The sequence below is a fragment of the Scomber japonicus genome, chromosome 13, assembly GCF_027409825.1.
Source record: "Scomber japonicus isolate fScoJap1 chromosome 13, fScoJap1.pri, whole genome shotgun sequence".
NCBI classification, from domain to species: domain Eukaryota; kingdom Metazoa; phylum Chordata; class Actinopteri; order Scombriformes; family Scombridae; genus Scomber; species Scomber japonicus.
The window spans coordinates 1,562,199-1,582,521 of record NC_070590.1 but is presented as its reverse complement, the minus strand read 5'-3'; the positions used below and the strand labels follow the sequence as shown (position 1 = coordinate 1,582,521).

General features: G+C 40.1%; 1 protein-coding gene across 1 annotated transcript in view; it reads left to right on the top strand.

Moving 5' to 3' along the window:
- The window catches only part of LOC128371716 (rap1 GTPase-activating protein 2-like), a 52,275-nt gene extending 34,578 nt beyond the window's left edge, over positions 1-17,697 (top strand). Inside the window, exons 8-27 of the mRNA XM_053332094.1 lie at positions 3,549-3,596; positions 4,096-4,128; positions 4,266-4,544; positions 4,685-4,788; positions 5,694-5,772; positions 6,479-6,532; positions 6,615-6,698; positions 7,358-7,458; positions 8,556-8,685; positions 10,166-10,321; positions 10,951-11,022; positions 11,104-11,190; positions 11,904-12,050; positions 12,143-12,247; positions 13,028-13,119; positions 14,282-14,386; positions 14,542-14,629; positions 14,718-14,775; positions 14,901-14,971; positions 17,626-17,697. Coding sequence (XP_053188069.1) covers positions 3,549-3,596; positions 4,096-4,128; positions 4,266-4,544; positions 4,685-4,788; positions 5,694-5,772; positions 6,479-6,532; positions 6,615-6,698; positions 7,358-7,458; positions 8,556-8,685; positions 10,166-10,321; positions 10,951-11,022; positions 11,104-11,190; positions 11,904-12,050; positions 12,143-12,247; positions 13,028-13,119; positions 14,282-14,386; positions 14,542-14,629; positions 14,718-14,775; positions 14,901-14,971; positions 17,626-17,697 — 1,965 coding nt within the window. The remainder of the gene's footprint in view (positions 1-3,548; positions 3,597-4,095; positions 4,129-4,265; positions 4,545-4,684; positions 4,789-5,693; positions 5,773-6,478; positions 6,533-6,614; positions 6,699-7,357; positions 7,459-8,555; positions 8,686-10,165; positions 10,322-10,950; positions 11,023-11,103; positions 11,191-11,903; positions 12,051-12,142; positions 12,248-13,027; positions 13,120-14,281; positions 14,387-14,541; positions 14,630-14,717; positions 14,776-14,900; positions 14,972-17,625) is intronic.
- The last annotated feature ends 2,626 nt before the right edge of the window (positions 17,698-20,323 follow it).

The window sequence follows — 20,323 nt, the reverse complement described above, 5'->3', positions numbered from 1 at the left end:
TTAATCTGCTGCGTCTGAATCAAAACACAAGTTACTTTAACTTTTACAACATTTTCATCATTTATGAAAAGAAGAAACAGAAAACAACAGAAGCTGCTTTTATTTGATATTAAAGCAGCTTCAAGCACGTTTAATAAAAACAGAAACATGAATCATATTTAATAAACTTTTCAGATCCTCCCTCCGGCATCGTGCTGAAAATAGGAGTAAAAACGCTCCGACTCATTTCTGAATTCCTCTGCAGTGACTCAGGACAGACGCTGACATCACTGTTACTGTTTTACGCTCTGAGATGACCAGTTTTAACCCTCCTGTTGTCCTCGAGTCAAGGAAGGAAGGGAGGAAGAAGGAAGGAAGGGAGGAAGAAGGAAGGAAGGGAGGAAGAAGGAAGGAAAGGACCAGAGGGAGGAAGGAGGGAAGGAAAGAAGGAAGGAAGGACGGAAGGAAGGAAGGAAGGGAGGGAGGAAAGGAGGGAAGGCGGGAGGGAGAGAAGGAAGGGAGGGAAGGAAAGGAGGAAGGAAGGACGGAAGGAAAGGAGGGAAGAAAAGAAGGAAGGAGGGAGGGAGAGAAGGAAGGGAGGGAACGAAAGGAGGAAGGAAGGAAGGAAGGAAAGAGGGAGGAAGGAAGGAAGGGAGGAAGCAAGGTAGGAAGGAGGAAGGAGGAAGGGAGGAAGGAAGGTAGGAGGGAGGGAGGCAGGAAAGAAGGAAGGAAGGAAAGAGGGAAGGAAGGAAGGAGGGAAGAAAAGAAAGAAGGAACAGTCAAAACAGATGGGGTCAATTTGACCCGGGAGGACGACAGGAAGGTTAAATGGAGATTAAAGCTCTTATGATTCAGTGTCCAGAGTGTCCAGACATGTTCGGCTAGTGAGCAACTTTTAATGTTGACCAGCTGTGAACGATCCACCAACCAATAAATAAATAAATAAATCCTAAATTGCTACGAGGATAATAGATAACAACCATTTCTGGTTTTCTCATAGACAACACAGTCAGCTTAGTTACCAGAGCTGCTCACTATGAATCATATAAGCAGTCTCTATATGTTTTATGTGTGCTGCTACTACAGTAATTACAGTAGACTAGCTACTACAGTAATTACGGTAGACTAGCTACTACAGTAATTACGGTAGACTAGCTACTACAGTAATTACAGTAGACTAGCTACTACAGTAATTAAGGTAGACTAGCTACTACAGTAATTACGGTAGACTAGCTACTACAGTAATTACGGTAGACTAGCTAGACTAGCTACTACAGTAATTACGGTAGACTAGTTACTACAGTAATTACGGTAGACTAGCTACTACAGTAATTACGGTAGACTAGCTACTACAGTAATTACAGTAAACTAGCTACTACAGTAATTACGGTAGACTAGCTACTACAGTAATTACGGTAGACTAGCTACTACAGTAATTACGGTAGACTAGTTACTACAGTAATTACAGTAGACTAGCTACTACAGTAATTACGGTAGACTAGCTACTACAGTAATTACGATAGACTAGCTACTACAGTAATTACGGTAGACTAGTTACTACAGTAATTACGGTAGACTAGGTACTACAGTAATTACGGTAGACTAGTTACTACAGTAATTACGGTAGACTAGCTACTACAATAATTACAGTAGACTAGCTACTACAGTAATTACGGTAGACTAATTGCTACAGTAATTACGGTAGACTAGCTGCTACAGTAATTACGGTAGACTAGCTGCTACAGTAATTACAGTAGACTAGCTACTACAGTAATTACGGTAGACTAGCTACTACAGTAATTACGGTAGACTAGCTACTACAGTAATTACGGTAGACTAGTTACTACAGTAATTACAGTAGACTAGTTACTACAGTAATTACAGTAGACTAGCTACTACAGTAATTACGGTAGACTAGCTACTACAGTAATTAGTTACCAGAGCTGCTCATTATGAATCATATAAGCAGTCTCTATATGTTTTATGTTTCTAGTGTTTGCTGCTTCCCTTTGTTCACCAGACTGTTTCATTTACTCATTTTACATTCAGGCTTTGACAGACTGACCGCTCATACCTGTCATTTAGCCTCAATGCTGAGTGTGGAAATGTCTTCACTGTATTTCCCTCAAATATGAAAAAAAGGTTTGCAGTAGACGCAAACATCCAGAAAAAGAAAGACAGAAGCTGCTTTAACACCAAATAACAAACGTGGGAGCAAGAAAAGAGTCGACACAGTGCAGCTCCCAAAGCAGCTCCATGTATTTATACACCAGCAGCTCAGAGCTCCTCTTCAGTCTGAAGACTCATCGCTTCACAACTGTCTGCCAACATTTACACAAGACATGAAAACTAGTGTTGCATGTTTCTGAGAGAACTAGTTAGTGTTTATTATAATGGGAGAGCTGGATGAGTGAATAAAGGAGAGGTTTCAGACACGGTCTCAGTAGTATGCGCCGTAGAGAGAAGCGACGTTCTACCAGTGAAGGCGACTGGTGGACTGGTGAAGGTTTTATGTTTATAAATTAATAACTTTACAAGGTTAAATATGCAGAAATATGATGTCAGCATTAGATTATAAAATCCAATTTAGAAATATATAATAATATATAATAATATATAATTTACTGTAAATAAGCCTCTCCACAGCCAGCTTGTCCATGTGGGTTAAATGTGGGCTACTTGGGTACTGAGTGGGCTGGAACTGGTCCCACATGGTTTCAATCAATCAATCTTTATTTATAAAGCACCAAATCACACCAAAGTCATGTGAAGACTCTTTCCACATAGAGCAGGTCTAAAACGAACTCTTCAGGTTTCATTTAAAGAGACCCAACATTCCCACATGAGCAGCACTTGGTGACAGTGGAGAGAAAAAACTCCCTTTAACAGGAAGAACCCTCAGAACCAGACTCAGAGTGGGAGAACATCTTTTAACAGGAAGAACCCTCAGAACCAGACTCAGAGTGGGAGAACATCTTTTAACAGGAAGAACCCTCAGAACCAGACTCAGAGTGGGAGAACATCTTTTAACAGGAAGAACCCTCAGAACCAGACTCAGAGTGGGAGAACATCTTTTAACAGGAAGAACCCTCAGAACCAGACTCAGAGTGGGAGAACATCTGCCTGGACCGGTTGGAGTAGAAGCACATTGAAATTTCAGTAACGTGAAGCTTGTGGGCTAAATGGGCCCATTTAAGGTCCATTCTGATCCCACATGGGTATCACCTAGTTGGGCCCCACCTGGAACCTAGTCAGAACCCACTTGAAGCCCATATGGGCAAACACATGTGGGGTCACCATGGAAACTGTGGACAAACCCACTTGGGACCCATATTACAACCCAAATTTAACCCTTATGGGCCCACATGGGTCTGCTGGCTGGGTCATGTGGGTTAAAAAAGCCTGAATTTCTGCGCTCAGTTAGTTTTGAGGGTTTAATATTAAATCATATTAATTGACATAAAGCAGCTTTAACCAGAAAGTGAAGACGTAAGCGAGCGGACTCTTCCTCTGTGGTTCAGAGCGGAGGAAGAGCTTTATAACGCTGTCTCTTCCTGACTCTGATGCAGCAGGTGCCAGAAGCTGCTGAGATGAAGACGATCCCTCCGAGACAGAAGGCACGTCTGTCCATCTGCCCGTCCTCATGTCCATCCTCGCCTTGTTTTCTTCATCTCATTCGTTCACGCTCGTGCAGACGTATTCATCACATCTCTGAGTTTTGATCATGACTGTGTATTATTTCAGGTTTCACAGCTTTTAATGGAAACACGCTTCCTGTCATCCGTCTGTGTGGTTCATCTATTTCTTCTCCTTGTTACATAATAAATCATAAATACTGTGAAACTAAAACTACATTTTGCTGATATTACTGCAGTACTTTGACTGTAGTAGGTTTTTAATGCAGTACTTTTACTTGTCATGAAGTATTTTTACATTAATGTGCAACAGAATCTGCTGCTTTTGTCTGTATGTGACATTAACTCACATCTGTATCAGCTGTCATGTTTATCATCATTACTCATTCATTTCATTCAATCACCTGTAAGAGTGTGTGTGTCTGCGTGTGTGTGTGTGTGTGTGTGTCATGTGTGTAACTGCTCTGTCTCTCTCTGACAGGACGACTACATCCCTTATCCGAGGATTGAGGAGGTAAGACTGACTTCTTATAAACCAGTTCAGGCTTCGTCCGGCTCGTTTAATAAATGAATCAATCTGATCACATGACGCTCAGACATGCAGGTAGAAGCTTCACCTGTGTGTGTTTCTGTGTATGTGTGTGTGTTCAGGTGTTGGAGAGGGGCGGGCCGTACCCTCAGATCATCCTACCGGAGTTTGGAGGTTACTGGATTGAGGATCCTGAGGCTCCTCCTCCTGCTCCTCCTCCCCCCTCCCTGGAGATCAGGGGGGAGGAGGAGGAGCAGAAGGAGCAGCAGGAGCAGCAGGAGCAGCAGGAGCAGCAGGAGGAGCAGGAACAGGAGGAGGTCACACCTGCAGGGGATTATGGGTATCGTCTGGAGGAGATAAACGAGGCTGCGCGGGCGTACAGGAAGCACTTTTTGGGCAGGGTGAGATTTGGTCACCTGGGAGTCAGCTCTGCAGCATCCTGCCCGTTGCTATGGTTACCTGTGCTGTGAGAAAGTGAAAGTTTCTGTTTTGAATGAATTGGAGGCACCAGTGTGACCTTTGACCTCTCTCTGTGTTTCAGGAGCATTTAAACTTCTCCTGCTCGGCCAGCAGTCAGGGAAACCTGCTGCTGTCTGTCAGACATGAAGAAGAGAAGGAGCAGGAGTTCCTCCACGTCATCGTCAGGTACACACACCTGTGTTCACCGCCGCTATGATGCTCCCTCCACCTCCACCTGGTATCAGCAGCTCCGTCCTGCCTTCACTTTGTTTCCTGTGCTGTGATTAATTCATATGTAGAAGCAATTTACAGTTTTTCATTAATCCTTTTTTGGGTACAAATGTAACTTAAAAACTGAGTCCTTCCTGACGTTCTCAGTTCTCTGTAACAGTCTGTAGACCAGTTTCTATTTGAATGACCTGAGACGGATTTTCCACAAAAATGTTCCGAGCTATCCGACTAGAAACATCTTGCAGATATTAGATCTCCAGCTGATGAGACGGTTAGCTTCCCCCTTAGGCCGCAACATTTCACAATAAAATACGCCACCACAGTGACGAGTCATAGAGCAGAAAGAAGCTCCAGATAGCAGAACATAACTTACTGTTGGTTGTCCAACAAAATCACAGCCTCTTGTTCCTCGGCCGCAGCTCATTGAGCCGACTAGTGTTTAATAAACTATTACATAAAAATTGGCAGTTTGTAGGTCAGATGGTTGATTAATGCTTAGTTTTGCAGGTTATGAGGTGTGGATTCATACTTACCAGTCAGCACCAGTTATTTAAGACAAAAAGTTAAACAATTCATGATCCAGTCAAAATGGCGTCTGTTGATTTGACCAATAAAAGATAAGTATGTCAGTTTTAATAACTAGAACATCAAAACGTTGAATCTCAATATCTCAAAAACACAGAAGCTGATAATTCAAATATTTCTCTGTTCACATGTTTTTCATTTAATTTAGTTATGAAACAGTAAAAGCACACATAAAAAGTAATAATATAAACAATATTTCATGTTTTGTTGTTTGTCATTTTAAATCCTCCACAGCTGCAGGATTCAGGTGTGACGTTTGTCTTCTGTCCCTGCAGGTCTCGGCTGAAGAGCGTCTATCACAGACTGTCTCTGACTGAGCTGCCTGAAATCCCGAGTGTCCCGGAGCTCGCTAAGGTACAATCACACAAAAACACACAAAAACACACAAAAACACAAACAACAGATCTACAGCTGAGACACTTCCAGCTTTTATGATCCAAACTCCAAAAGTCAAAGCTGTAAAATCAGCTGCTGATCAGATGGAGATGAGTCAACATGTCCTCAAAACATGATAAATATAGAGAGCATTGGTAGCTTAGTGTTTACAGTGCATGCTGGGTAATCACAGCGTCCCTGGTTCAACTCTGACAGCAGATCTTTGCTATAAGTCATTCCTTTTCCTGTCAGCCTCCATCGACTTTCAAATAAAGGCAAAAATACCCAATGAGATCATTTAATTCAGTCAGTTTACAGCACTAAGAAAGAGAAGAAGAAGAAGAAGAAGAAGAAGAAGAAGAAGAAGAAGAAGAAGAAGAAGAAGAAGAAGAAGAAGAAGAAGAAGAAGAAGAAGAAGAAGAAGAAGAAGAAGAAGAAGAAGAAGAAGAAGAAGAAGAAGAAGAAGAAGAAGAAGAAGAAGAAGAAGAACTGTATCGGAGGAATTTTATCTTCAGTCTGATTTTATGTATGTCTGTTCATGCTGTGTTCTGATTGGTTGGTTTGGGTCGTACCAGCGGTCACATGGTGAGAATTTGGTCCTAACTTTCTGTTGAGCTGCTGGATTCATCTGCAGTCTGTTTGTGGACAATAACTTCATGTTTTTTGTGTGTCTGTCATCTTGAAGCTGCTGTGTGATGAAGCAGCCGGTCTGCGTTTCAGTCCCGTCCTCTACCCGAAGGTGAGCTCAGAGAACTTCACACACGTCAGCTGTTTCATGTCTTCCTGTTTTTATCAAACGACGTGTGTGTTTCCGTCTTCAGGCGTCTCAGCTGATCGTAAGCTACGACGAGCACGAGGTCAACAACACCTTCAAGTTCGGAGTCATTTACCAGCGATTTGGACAGGTACTCTTTACACTTCCTGTCCAACAAAGACTGTTTGTTATCAGAGCTTCAAACAACAGGTGGAACATCTCAGTTATTCATGTTCACTCATCTTACTGGAATTTACTCTGAAGTAGAAATCAAACTGTGGAGTTCAGAGCTGTCAAACACAGAAAACACTCGTCTGTCCTGAAATCATAAAGTCTTCATCTGAATGAAAGCACAGTTTAAATATGAGACAGAAATCAGACTTCTACAACTGTAAGTGGTGCAAACAGTGAGAATTGGTCACTTTCTGTTGTCTTTGTTTTAATAGATTAATATTTATAGAAACTTTCCTTCTAACCTCTGAAGGTCTGAAGCTTGTTTTTGACATTAAAGACTTTTTATTAAACTCAGGACTCATAATGCAGCTGGATTCACGTCTCTGATCATTTTAACTCCTCTAATATAACTGCTGAGCTGATAAATGTGTCTGCTGGTTTCTGACAGCAGTGATCTCTAATTCTTTGTTGATGCTGATGATGAAATCTCAGGAAAGTTCAGCAGCTTGTGAACAGCTGATGTTCATCAGGCTGAAACCAGATTTATTCATGAGTTTGTTGGAACTGTGAAAACGATGCTTGTATGTGGCTGATGTGACGTTAGCATGTTGTGATGGTTGCTCACCCGTCCGTCAGGTGTCTGAGGAGGAGCTGTTCAGGAACAACGAGGAGACGCCGGCCTTCACAGAGTTCCTGCAGCTGCTGGGAGACACGGTGGAGCTGCAAGACTTTAAAGGGTCAGTTCAGTAACTCTCTGCTGTTGTGATCAAACCTTCATATTTCTGTCCACATGTTCAGCCGAGCTTTATTTTGATGCCTCATGTAGAATCGTATCGCTGCAAGTCCAAAAATCTAAAGAGTATTAAGGCCACTTTTAGATTTTGAGAGTCATTATATTTAAAGAATAAAGTCATGATTTAAGAGGCTGTTTAAAGAGTCAGATGTCAGTAATGTTGACTGGATGATGTGTTCAGTGTTTCCTAAAGGTAACGCTTTATTTCACAGGTCTGAATTAAAAAAAACACATTGAGTTGGTTCAGTTAGTCATTATATTTGGTTTTATTGTTGATCATTTATAAGAACTCTGTTGATAATTATTTATTTTTCAACATATTGTTCAAATGATATATTAACATTTTAGGATTTATCTATATTTTCCTAAAAGAAGCTGTTAATTCTTAGCATTGAACACTTGTTTAAAAAACAGGAGACATGTTCTCATTATAAAGTTTTATGTAAATAACTAATATAATTACACGTATGTGGTTTGAAACACTGAATATCTGCAAACTAGTTGGACAATGTTCAGTACATTAGTATAAAATTAAAGTAAAATAAACATTACCTTTCCTGACATCGGCTCCTGTAGCCTGAAGTTATTTAATTTCACCTTTATATTTCTTCTCAGCAAATAGTTCAGCTGTTAAACAAACAATCTGCAGAATGGAAACTAAAATAAAACTTTTACACCGTCACATCTTTCATGTCAAAGAGTCCAACAGAACTGTAGATACGTCCTTCCTCCTGAGGACTCACACTGTAACATGCTCCATTAAAAACATTTCTTTACTGCATTTAAACATTTAGAGTCCAACCCTGCTCTTCATCATGAACAGAGGCATGGAGCTGGCTTTTATTAACCCATCACACTCATAAATAATGACAGGTGGCTCCAGCAGTTTGATTATTAACTGGAGTTTCAGTCGTCGTGTTTTAAGTGACGCTTAATTAACGGCAGGATTTCTGCTCAGTCTTTTTTTTTTTAGGGATGTTTCAGCTGAATATTTTCTGTATTACAAACCTCTCCACTGACTGCCCCCCTCTCCTCCTGCAGGTTTCGGGGGGGTCTGGATGTGTCCCACGGTCAGACCGGCTCTCAGTCCGTCTACACCGTCCACAGACAGCAGGAGATCATGTTCCACGTCTCCACCAAGCTGCCCTTCACTGAGGGAGACACGCAACAGGTAGACGCACCCACACCACTGAATCTGATACCACATCTGATCTGTTAGCGCTGCTTTAATCGCACTGTGATTGGATCTCAGTGAGGTATAAACGTAATCTCTAAAGCATGACTATGTGTGTTGATAAGTCCGTCAGCTTCACCAGAACTAATTTACATATTGAGATTTGATCACAACAGAAGCACAGGAGAGAAAACAAGAAAGGATTTTAATACCAGGTGTAAATATAAAGATACACACATTTATTCAATCTTTACTTCAGACAACATTCCCTTAATATGGAAATCAGCTCAGTAGCTTCCATGTCGTAAAGGTTAGGGTTAGGGTTAGTTAGAGTTAGTTAGGGTTAGTTAGAGTTAGTTGTGACCTGAACAGTTTCCGGCCGAACTGTCCAAACCCTGAGATTCACTGGTCGACTCACACCTACATCGTTTCCTGGAGAACAATAATGTCTTCAGGCTTTAGAGCAGCTCACAGCACAGTAACGGCTGCAGCTGCTGTTATCAATGTCATTATTGACTTGTTTGATAAGAAGCAGCACTGTGCTGTGCTCTCTGTAGATCTGTCTCAGGCTTTTCATGCTGTTGATCACATTTTGTTAGATAAACTGCTTTCTGAGGGTTTTAATGCTTCTGCTTACAGATGGTTCAAATCATATCTCCCTGCTACAGAGCCCTAAGCTATCGAACTATTGATAAACGTCTCCCTTATGGGTCAATATTAGGCCACCTGCTATTTACTGGATACACAAATAACATGTATTTTCTAACCCAGGACTGTAATGTCCATTTTTATACGGATGATACCATCTTGTATACCATCAGCCTTAAAGCAGACCAACCAGGCTCTCTCTGGGTTACAGTCTGCTTCATCTTCAGACCTCTGTTTGATTTAAAACTGGTTCTTGATACGATTAAATATGTTCCAACACTCACCATTGCTTTAAATGGAAACCTAACTGACCCAGTACAGCATTATGAATACTCAAAACTTTGGTTACAAAACCCCAGTTAGCTCACATTTGTACATATCATCCGTTTCTTTTTGCAAATGCTCGTATAGCAGCATATATTCAGCTCACAGAGGGAAACCATCAGTATCTCTAAAAGATAATTACCCAGCAATATTTGAAAAACCCTGAAGGTCTTTTGAAAGCACGACTGCTTGCTGCTCTGATGGTATCAACAAAAAAACAACAGAAGAATAATGTTACATAGGCAAATTATCTCTCTCAGGAAAAGTGTTGTTTCTATTTTTGAATGTAATAAAATGCTGAAAATGAACATGAAAATAAACTTTTAGTGTCAAGTTTGAAACCTGTTCAGACACAATAACAACATGTGGCAATACGAGACTGTACGATGAGACGTAAACACATCACATCAGAGCTTCACAGTCATTTTACACACAAACCAAATGCAAGAAACAAACTAAGAGAACCAGGTCGACAGGTCAGGTGAATGTTCTGTTCCTCCTTCAGCTACAGAGGAAACGCCACATAGGAAATGACATCGTCGCCGTGGTTTTCCAAGAAGAGTCCACGCCGTTCGTCCCAGACATGATCGCCTCCAACTTCCTCCACGCCTTCGTCCTGGTGCAGGTGGAGGAGCCCTGCTCTGATAAAACCTCCTACAAGGTACACGCCGAGTTCATGTTTTACAACTTTATACAATATTTAAAACTTTAACTTTGACATTTAGGTTTTGAATATAAATATAAAAGTACAGTGTGGGTCAGATGCAGCTTTGTTCCATTTTACATAGAGCATACAAGACTTGTGTTTGTCTGTGATGTGATTACACAGCATGTAATTAAAGAGCCACCCGTATCTCATTTCACCTGCATTTAGCACCAATAGGTGTCATTGCACCTTCCACATAACGTTCATTAACACCTGACACCAACGCTGCTGCAAACAGGCATCTCAACCTCAGACTGTGCTACTGAGGAACAGTAACCGAACTGTTTCTGTCATAGAACAATATATTATATATATATTCTCTTCTTTCTGGTTCTTAAACAGTGTTTAAAGTCTACTGATGGTCTCCAACCAATGTGAGAAACATGTGGAGCCAACCATGATTCATAGCAATATTTTTACACTAAATGCTGTTTAGATGTCCACTCAAGAAAATTTATGACAATTTGATAATAAAAAAACAATTAACTTTAATGCCAGTACATTACATGCAGTGAAATACTGATAAAATCCACAGTTTTAATCTGTGTAATGATGATCAGTCTTATCACTGTTACGATTGACAGGTGTCTGTTACAGCACGAGAAGACGTACCTCAGTTTGGCCCGCCCCTCCCAAACCCTGCCGTGTTTAAGAAGGTGAGACGAAAAGAAGGTTTGACTCAGTTTGTAGAATATAATACAAATATGTGGAGTCATAACCTGCTGTCTTCTGTCCAGGGTCCAGAGTTCAGAGAGTTTCTTCTCACCAAACTCATCAACGCAGAGCTGGCCTGCTACAAGAGCGACCGCTTCGCCCGACTGGAGGTAAAAACTGAAGTAAAAATACTCAACAGTGAAATATTCAGTGAGCCGTTGGATCGAGTCAAAAGCAAATCAATGCTTCTGCAGGGAACCACAGGAGCTGTTTATTTTGTAAGGTTTATAAAGGTCATTATTTAAGAATTGTTCCTCCCAGACTGAGATGTGTCATTAATAAGAATAACTGAACATTCCTGTCAGCTGAGATCTGAGATGTTTCCACCAGAGACCTTCTGTTGTATGCCAACCAATCAATCAAGTTTAATTGGATGGAACCTTTTGGATAATAAAAGCAATAAAATAGATGAAAAACAGTCAAATATATAATAGAGAATAACAAAAAATAAAGCAAATTAAAAGTGAATCTAGAGAGGTTGGTGTCTCATCAGGAAGGATGTTTCAACAGCTTGGACATAAAAACTAAAAACAAATAAAAGACTTGACAAACAGGTCTGTGCAACACCATGAAGTTTTAAAACCAAGTAAATCATCGTAATTTGCCATCGCTCCTCCCTGTAATGTGTTGTCATCTCTCTACTGTGGATGCTCTAATAAAAGCAGAAATAAATCTCCTCTAGAAATGATATAAAAATACTCTTGTGACCAATCTGGCCTCATCCAGCTCTGCTCTGATCAGCTGTGCTCTTCTTCAGGACTCGACTCAATGTTTCTATTCAGAGTCAGTCAGGTTTTTAATGGTTTAGTTTTTGCGTGTACAGGAGCGTACCCGGGCCGCCCTGCTGGACAGCCTCCACGACGAGCTGCAGAGACACTCCCAGTGCATGCTGGGATTGACCTCAGGTCTGGAGGAGGAGGGGCGAGCGGAGAACGGCCACGCCCACGGAGGTCTGCTGGAGTCCATCAAGGTGCGTTTGTGTTTCTTCTTCCAACTTTTCTTCATTGTTCTTTCTTCTCATCTTTTCCTCCTTCTCTCTCTCTCTTCTCCCTCGTCTTTCAGAGGGCGATGCGAGGACGGAGCGTCTCCATGGAGACCATGTCAAGGGGTGGGGCAAACCTGCCCACCAGTCTGAGTGGGGGGGGTCTGGCACACATCAGTGCTGAGGTGAGCAGAGGTCAAAGGTCACTGGGCCTTTATTTTTTTAAATCTTAACATTTCTGCATCAATGTTTTGTTATTTTTATTTATCATTTCACTTTTATTTAACTTTTTATTTAAGGTAAGTTGGAGTTTGAGACCTGACCTGAAGAGGGCAGCATTACAAAAAACATCAGGACATCAAGCAGATGTAAACAACACAAAAAAATATATAACAATACTGAAAATAACTTAAGAACAGAAAGAATCAATAATGGCGTCATTTACCAGAACATTTATAATAATTCTGTAGAGTTCAAACATTCTGTCAGATTTCAGATTCATCAGTATGAATTCTTTCTGCAGACTGTTTCAAGACACAGCAGCAGAAAAATGGAGGTTTTCATTCCCATCTCTGTTCAAAGATCCAGATTTTAGTGATTTGGTGACAGAAAGCAGCCTGCAGTGAAGTTTTTAACGTGTTGCTTAAAAAGACATTAATCAAACCAAATACTGAGATATTTATGACATGCAAGAACTTACATTGTCCTTCTCTGGGTTATAACAATGTCTGTTGTATTATAAAATAATACTAACAAACTTCAAACAAAGAAAATCATCTGTTATATAAAACCACATCGTCTGCATAACAACACATACAGTCAACTCAGATTGTTTAAAGAGCTTTATTTCTGTTTGTTTGGTTTTTGTGTGAAATTTTAGCCTTTTCATGTATTGCTTGTTGCTTTTGTTGGTTCAGTATGTTGTGTTTGGTAACAGCTGGAGTATTCTGTGTGTTTGATGTCAGTGTACTGTGAAATCTCCGGTGAAGAGACGCTCAGGTCTGTTTCCTCGACTGCTGAGCGTCGACAGCCAAACAGACAAACACAACCACAGAAGGTAACTCTTTCCTGTCAGAGTCACGTTGAAGCTGTACATCACCTGAAGCTGCTCACCCAACAGTTCAAAGGAGACGAGACATGAGATTTAACACGTATAAAGGCTCAAGACTCTGACAGCTGTGTTTTAGACTAAATTTAGACATTTCGTGGCTGTCATGAGTCGACCAGAGAAAAGCATACTGCAGTAGTTGATTCTTGATGTTGTTAAAGGATAATTAATGTTTTTTACAACCTGGACCTTATTTCTAGCATAAAATACAATCATTTACTCACCCAGACAACTTTGGTGTCATGTGGAGTTCTCCAGTGGAGCGCTGCGTATATCCGTACAATGAGAGTACACGGGGCACCGAAGCTCAGCCTCTATATAACACATTATCTGAAGCTCAGCCTCTATATAACACATTATCTGAAGCCTCTATATAACACATTATCTGAAGCCTCTATATAACACATTATCTGAAGCCTCTATATAACACATTATCTGAAGCCTCTATATAACACATTATCTGAAGCCTCTATATAACACATTATCTGAAGCTCAGCCTCTATATAACACATTATCTGAAGCTCAGCCTCTATATAACACATTATCTGAAGCCTCTATATAACACATTATCTGAAGCTCAGCCTCTATATAACACATTATCTGAAGCTCAGCCTCTATATAACACATTATCTGAAGCTCAGCCTCTATATAACACATTATCTGAAGCCTCTATATAACACATTATCTGAAGCTCAGCCTCTATATAACACATTATCTGAAGCCTCTATATAACACATTATCTGAAGCTCAGCCTCTATATAACACATTATCTGAAGCTCAGCCTCTATATAACACATTATCTGAAGCCTCTATATAACACATTATCTGAAGCTCAGCCTCTATATAACACATTATCTGAAGCCTCTATATAACACATTATCTGAAGCTCAGCCTCTATATAACACATTATCTGAAGCTCAGCCTCTATATAACACATTATCTGCTGCCAAACTAGTTCATCTCACCAATATTTAGTTATGATACGTTAGTGCTATTCCCCTCCAAGCCTGTGACAACCCCAGACAACCAAAGTAAATGCTGAATGTTTCTGAATGTTTCTGAATGTTTCTGGGTGTTTCTGAATATTTCTGAATGTTTCTGGATCTTTCAGCCTCCTCAGTGAGCAGAGGAGCTTTGACGGCTGCCAACCGACTCTGGAGGTGAAGTCAGAGCTGCCGTCCAATCCCAGCTCTCCAGAGGCGGGACAACGAGATAAGTGCGTATCACTGCTTTCTTTCTTTCTTTCTTGTGAGAGAATCAGGAACTAAATGAACAGCCTATATTGAGTTCATCACACAGACAGCAGGAGGATGAATGAATCTTTGTGTTCGCTGCAACACAAAAAACATCAAAGTGTTTTTTTATCTGCAGGATTCATGTGAGGAAGGAGAGCAGTAAGATCTCCAGATCAACATCCAGCAGCTGCAGCTTCGTTATCGGTGCTGACGACGGTCACCTGGTGAGAGAGAAACATCACAGTCACGTGATCAAAGTGTGGGACAGACTAACATCCTGTTTCTCTCTCGCTCTATCTGTAGCTCGCCCAGGCTGCCACGGCTGAGGGTCAAAGTTCAAGTCCGCTGATGGTCTGTCGCAGCCCCACAGGTTCAGTATAACATCCTGCTGATGAATCATTGATCACTTCTCTTTTCTAATGAATAAATAAATGTTCTCTGTGTTGATGCTTGTTTATTTGTTCTTGATGAGAAGAGTTTGTTCTTTTTTGTCAGAGATGAAAAATAAAAACTCTCCCAGATCCAACCTCAAGTTTCGTTTTGAAAAGCTGAGTCACTCCACGACAGTAAGTGTTTCTATACTGAACACGTCTGTTAGTGCACTCCTATCCACCTACAGACTTGTACTAATAATGACTAAATGTTTCCTGATCTCCATGATTCTCCAGATGAAATGTAATATTTAGAACAATAGTATTCCATTAGCTTTATTTAATATAAAAGTTATAATGTAAGATCATGCCAAACTAGTTGATATGGTGTTAGGTAGGAAGGAAGGAAGGAAGGAAGGAAGGATGTAAGATCATGCCAAACTATTTGATATGGTGTTAGGTAGGTAGGAAGGAAGGAAGGAAGGAAGGATGTAAGATCATGCCAAACTAGTTGATATGGTGTTAGGTAGGAAGGAAGGAAGGAAGGAAGGAAGGTCTTTTATTGACTATTTACTGTTTTTAAGCAAGTTGAATTATTTGGTACAAAGTTTTTATGGTCACACCACTTAGACATTTTTGCCATAATCCTCTAATATATTCTCCTTCCCTCCTTTCCTTCCTTCCTTCTGTCATTCCTTCCTTTCTCCCTTCCTTCCTTCCAAAGTTTTTATGGTTACACCACTTAGACATTTTTACCATAATCCTCTAATATATTCTCTCTAAATGGATTAAAAGCAGAAATTTGATGCTGGGTCCACAAAAAAAGAATGTGTGAAGTTATTCATACATTTATTTTCACATTTTAACCCTTTAAATTTAAACTAAACCTCATGGAGACACTAAAACCCCTCACTGACCCGTATAATATACATGCTGGTACTAACAAGATAATGTTGTGACATGTTTATGTGTAAATGTTTAAACAGAGTGGAGATGTTATCTGACTGTTACCTCCTCTCTGTCTTCAGCAGGGACATTAAACTATGAGGACAGCAGGTGGGTTTCATGTTTATTGTAGTTTTGCAGGTTTTAAAGTTAAGTTCCCAGTGTTCCCAGTACTCCCAGTGTAATCATTCCTCCTGTTCATACTGACTATTAAAAGATCTCCATCAAATGTGTTTTCAGTGTTCAGTGGAAGTGATGGAGGGTTAGCTGTAAACTGTGAACTCGTCCTTCAATCTCTCAATTTTCTTTCTTTCACCTTTTCTAGAATAACAACAAGAGGAGGTTTAAACATATAAGCCTCCACACAGAGGAAGAGGAGGACAATAATCTGAAGACGATGATCAGACACACACACACACACACACACTGAGGTTAAAAAGGGGAAAACACTTCGACATTCCATTAAAACTTAAATGATGCAGAAACCTCAGCTGCATCAGGCCTCCAGGACACACACACACCACACACACACACACACACACACACACACACACACACACACACAAGGTTTGGTCACGTTACATTGCGCTCCACACTCTGCCCTGAAAAGGACGATATTAATAAAGTCAAATAAAGTAACACAGACTTTAATAGCATCCCCTGACTTCCTGCTGTTCGGTCATAATGACTGTGACCACTGGAGGGCGCCGCTGCCACTGCAATATAAATTTGTAACCAAAAGTTTTCCTATTGTGTCGAGAAATTGAGCAAATATTTTTAAAAAGCAGCAATACAACAATTTAACAAATACCAATGCTGTGTCTCAAATCACTTCTCTTTAGTACACTCCTGTTAGTACCAGGCGGGGAGCTCCGGTCCTCTGAAATGAGGCCAACGTGGAAGTAACTTAGAGCTGCATTCTATCAAAAGGCCACCAGGGGGCGACCGTCTCTATACAAGTCAATGGAGAATTCACCAACTTCTCACTTGATTTCTAACCTCAGTAAACGTTTTCAAAATGTGTTTATGGTCTCAATTGCTAGTTTAAAGCCTTCTTCAATGCAGTATGATGTTCATTTGGGACATTTTGGCCTCCCTGATTTTATATGTGATGATAAAGCAGGGTATGCATTAGGGCGTGGCTACGTCCTGATTGACAGGTTGATTGACCAATGTCCTCCAGATCCAGCCCTCGTAACCATAGCAACCTCCCCGTTCCGCCCATGGCTCCGCCTCATGCCCATATAAGTAGAATCCATGTTTTTATTTTTCCCAGCATGCACCTGAAATTTTCAAGATGGCGCTGCCTAGATTCGATACTATTGGCTTCCGAGCAGCAGTCCACAAACCAATGGGTGACGTCACGGATGTTACGTCCATTTCTTTTATACAGTCTATGGTTGGTACACTACTATTAGTACACTTCTCTTTAGTACACTTCTCTTTGGTACACTTCTGTTAGTACACTTCTCTTTAGTACACTTCTGTTAGTACACTTCTCTTTAGTACACTTCTTTTAGTACACTTCTCTTTAGTACACTTCTGTTAGTACACTTCTCTTTAGTACACTTCTCTTTAGTCCACTTCTCTTTAGTCCACTTCTGTTAGTACACTTCTCTTTACTCCACTTCTGTTAGTACACTTCTCTTTAGTCCACTTCTATTTAGTCCACTTCTCTTTAGTCCACATCTGTTAGTACACTTCTCTTTAGTCCACTTCTGTTAGTACACTTCTCTTTAGTACACTTCTCTTTAACACACATCTGTTAGTACACTACTGTTAGTCCACTTCTTTTAGTACACTTCTTCTTACATTTGTATAATGCGACGATGTTCACCGTAGTTACAACATCCTCAGCAGCCATTTCCTGTTTGAAAAGTTTTCCCTCCCCTTCCGCGACGTAGATGGTGACCGTTGAGGGTGAGAAGTGTCCATACTTCCACACTCAACCTTTCGACTGGTTTGAAGATATTTGAGACACAGCAAGAGTGTTTAAAGGGTCAGTCAGTGATTTTTCTATAAATCTCGTGTTTGGAGTGAAACCAACAACGAGCTGATCTACTAACACAACAACAGTGAACCTTAATGTTCTGATGATGTCAGACCAATCAGAGACACTGAGCCGAGCTGCAGGCTGATGTTCACTACAAACTGTCCTAACTCAAGTGTAGAATATACTTTTTATAATAATATTTATTCCTTTCAGCTGATACAAACCTGAGATCACACTTCATAAAGAAATATCAGATATTAGCATCGATCTGTTGATGAGTTCTTCCTTCATCGGGTTTGCAGTGAACATTTGTGATGTCGCTCTGGATCCGATCGTCTGTTAAATGCTGTAAATGTAAATGTTCACGTCATCATCCGTCACATTTTTAATCATCATCAGCAAACTGTGGACCAACATCTGTTCAATCAGCAGTTTATCGTTTTCATCACAGCCTGAACATCAGATGCCCGTTAGTCACCATGACAACCAGAGCTGCAACTATTCTGATAATCGAGTCATTTTGATCACTTTTAAAGCAAAAAAGCCAAAACGTTCTTTTATTTCACGTTTGTCATATATGAAAATAAACTGAATATGTCAAAATTGTATTTACTTTTATTTTATATTTATAGTTATTTTATTATAGTGTGAACGCCATTTCATTGAATAAACTTATTGTCTGTAGAGCTGCAACTATGAGTCCATTAATTGATTCGTGGAGTGAAAGGAAATTAATCTGCAACTCTTTTGATAATTGATTAATACCCAGCCAGCATGTCCATGTGGCCCCACATGGGTTAAATGTGGGCTATGTGGGTACTGAGTGGGCTTGAACTGGGCACATTTTCGGGCCCCATATGGTTTCAGTAACATGGACCCCACATGTGAAGCTCATGTGGGCTAAATGGGCCCATTTAAGATCCATTCTGATCACACTTAGACCCCGTATGGACAAACGGGGTCTCACCAAGTTGGTCCTCACCTGAAACCCAGTCAGAACCCATTGAAGCCCATATGAGCAAACACAGGTGGGGTCACCATGGAAACTGCGGACAAACCCACTCGGGAACCATATTACAGCCCAAATTTAACCCTTATGGACCCACATGGACGTGCCGGCTGGATATTTGTCATTTCTGAAACAGAAACACCAGACACTCTCTGGTTTCAGCTCCTCAGATAGCATTTACCTTTTTTTTTCTTAATCAGTACATAAAATATCTGAATGTTTTTTGGACAGTCTGTATTTATGAACATTTCATTCACTAATCACTACTGAAAATAACTGTTAGTTGTTTGTTGGATTTGACTCAGCGCTGTGATGAAAATGACTCGCTGTGTTATTAATAACTGTGTGAAACAGTTAAATCTGCAAAAAGAAGAAGCTTTACTGCCGTTTGATGCAAAAACTGACAGAAAATGTTGTTTATTTTGCACTAAAATGACACAAAGCTCTGTGGATGTTATATATATATGTTATATATATGTGTGAATATGAGATCTGTACAGTCTGAAGCAGAACTGTAAACGTCTTGATTGCACTGAAAGCACAAAGTCTCTCTTCTCTTCTGATTTCAGGTGTAAATCTGTAGCATAAATACAGAGCTGCTGATGTTTGTTAGACTCTGTTACTGTGATTCTGAAAATCATAGAAATATAAAGTTATAAAGTTTCTGTAGAATGAGACTTTAGTTTGATGTCAGAAACAATCAGAGCTGCTTTGTTTCTTACTTATGTTCATTCGTCCATCAATGAATCCAAACTACACGATAAGAAAAAGGTTTGTCTCAATATGGCATCAACACAGTAATAATAGTTTACAATTTTACTTGAGTCACTTTTATCTCCTTTAAATATGGTTTGTCTATTTTTTACTTTTTAATAGTTTTTATTGTTCCTCTTTTATAAGTTGAGTAAATTATTTATTTGTGCTTTAAAATGATTGACGGATATTAGTAACTTGAAAAACCCCCATCATGGACCAGACAACCAATCAAATGCATTGATACACCAAAAGTAGGCCAATCAGATCGAAATGTCATTAAAAAAAACAAAGCCGCCAACACCAGAGAAAACTATCAGCAGCTGGTTGAAGTTACTGTTCAGAAAAAGTGACTTTTTAAAATATATATAAATAGATTCAGGGCTTTTGAGAAAACATTTATAGGTGGATGAAAACAGGAAAGTAGAATATCAGCTGAGGCTGAGAGGACACAGCACACAGAAGCTCTTATAGTAAACCTTTCAAAGTTCACAATTCAAAAGTTACATTCCTAATATATCTACTCAGGTATAAACATGTATGAAGATCCTGCAGGACGGGAAGAAAAGAAACTGAATACATAATTAAATACAGAAAACAAAACATACAAAGATTTATTAACTTCATTAAATGCTCATTATTTCTTCAGTTTTGTCTGAATTTACTGAAGGATGAAAACCTCGTGTGGTAGAATAAAAAAAAACAGGTGCTGGACCAAAGAACTAAAACTGTAAAAGGCAGAAGACGCTGTATCTCCCAATGCAGGTAGAGTTTAAGTCTTGATATCCTATTAAACCATACCTGCATTGGGAGCTGCATTCTTCTGCATTTTACAGTTTTCTGAAAG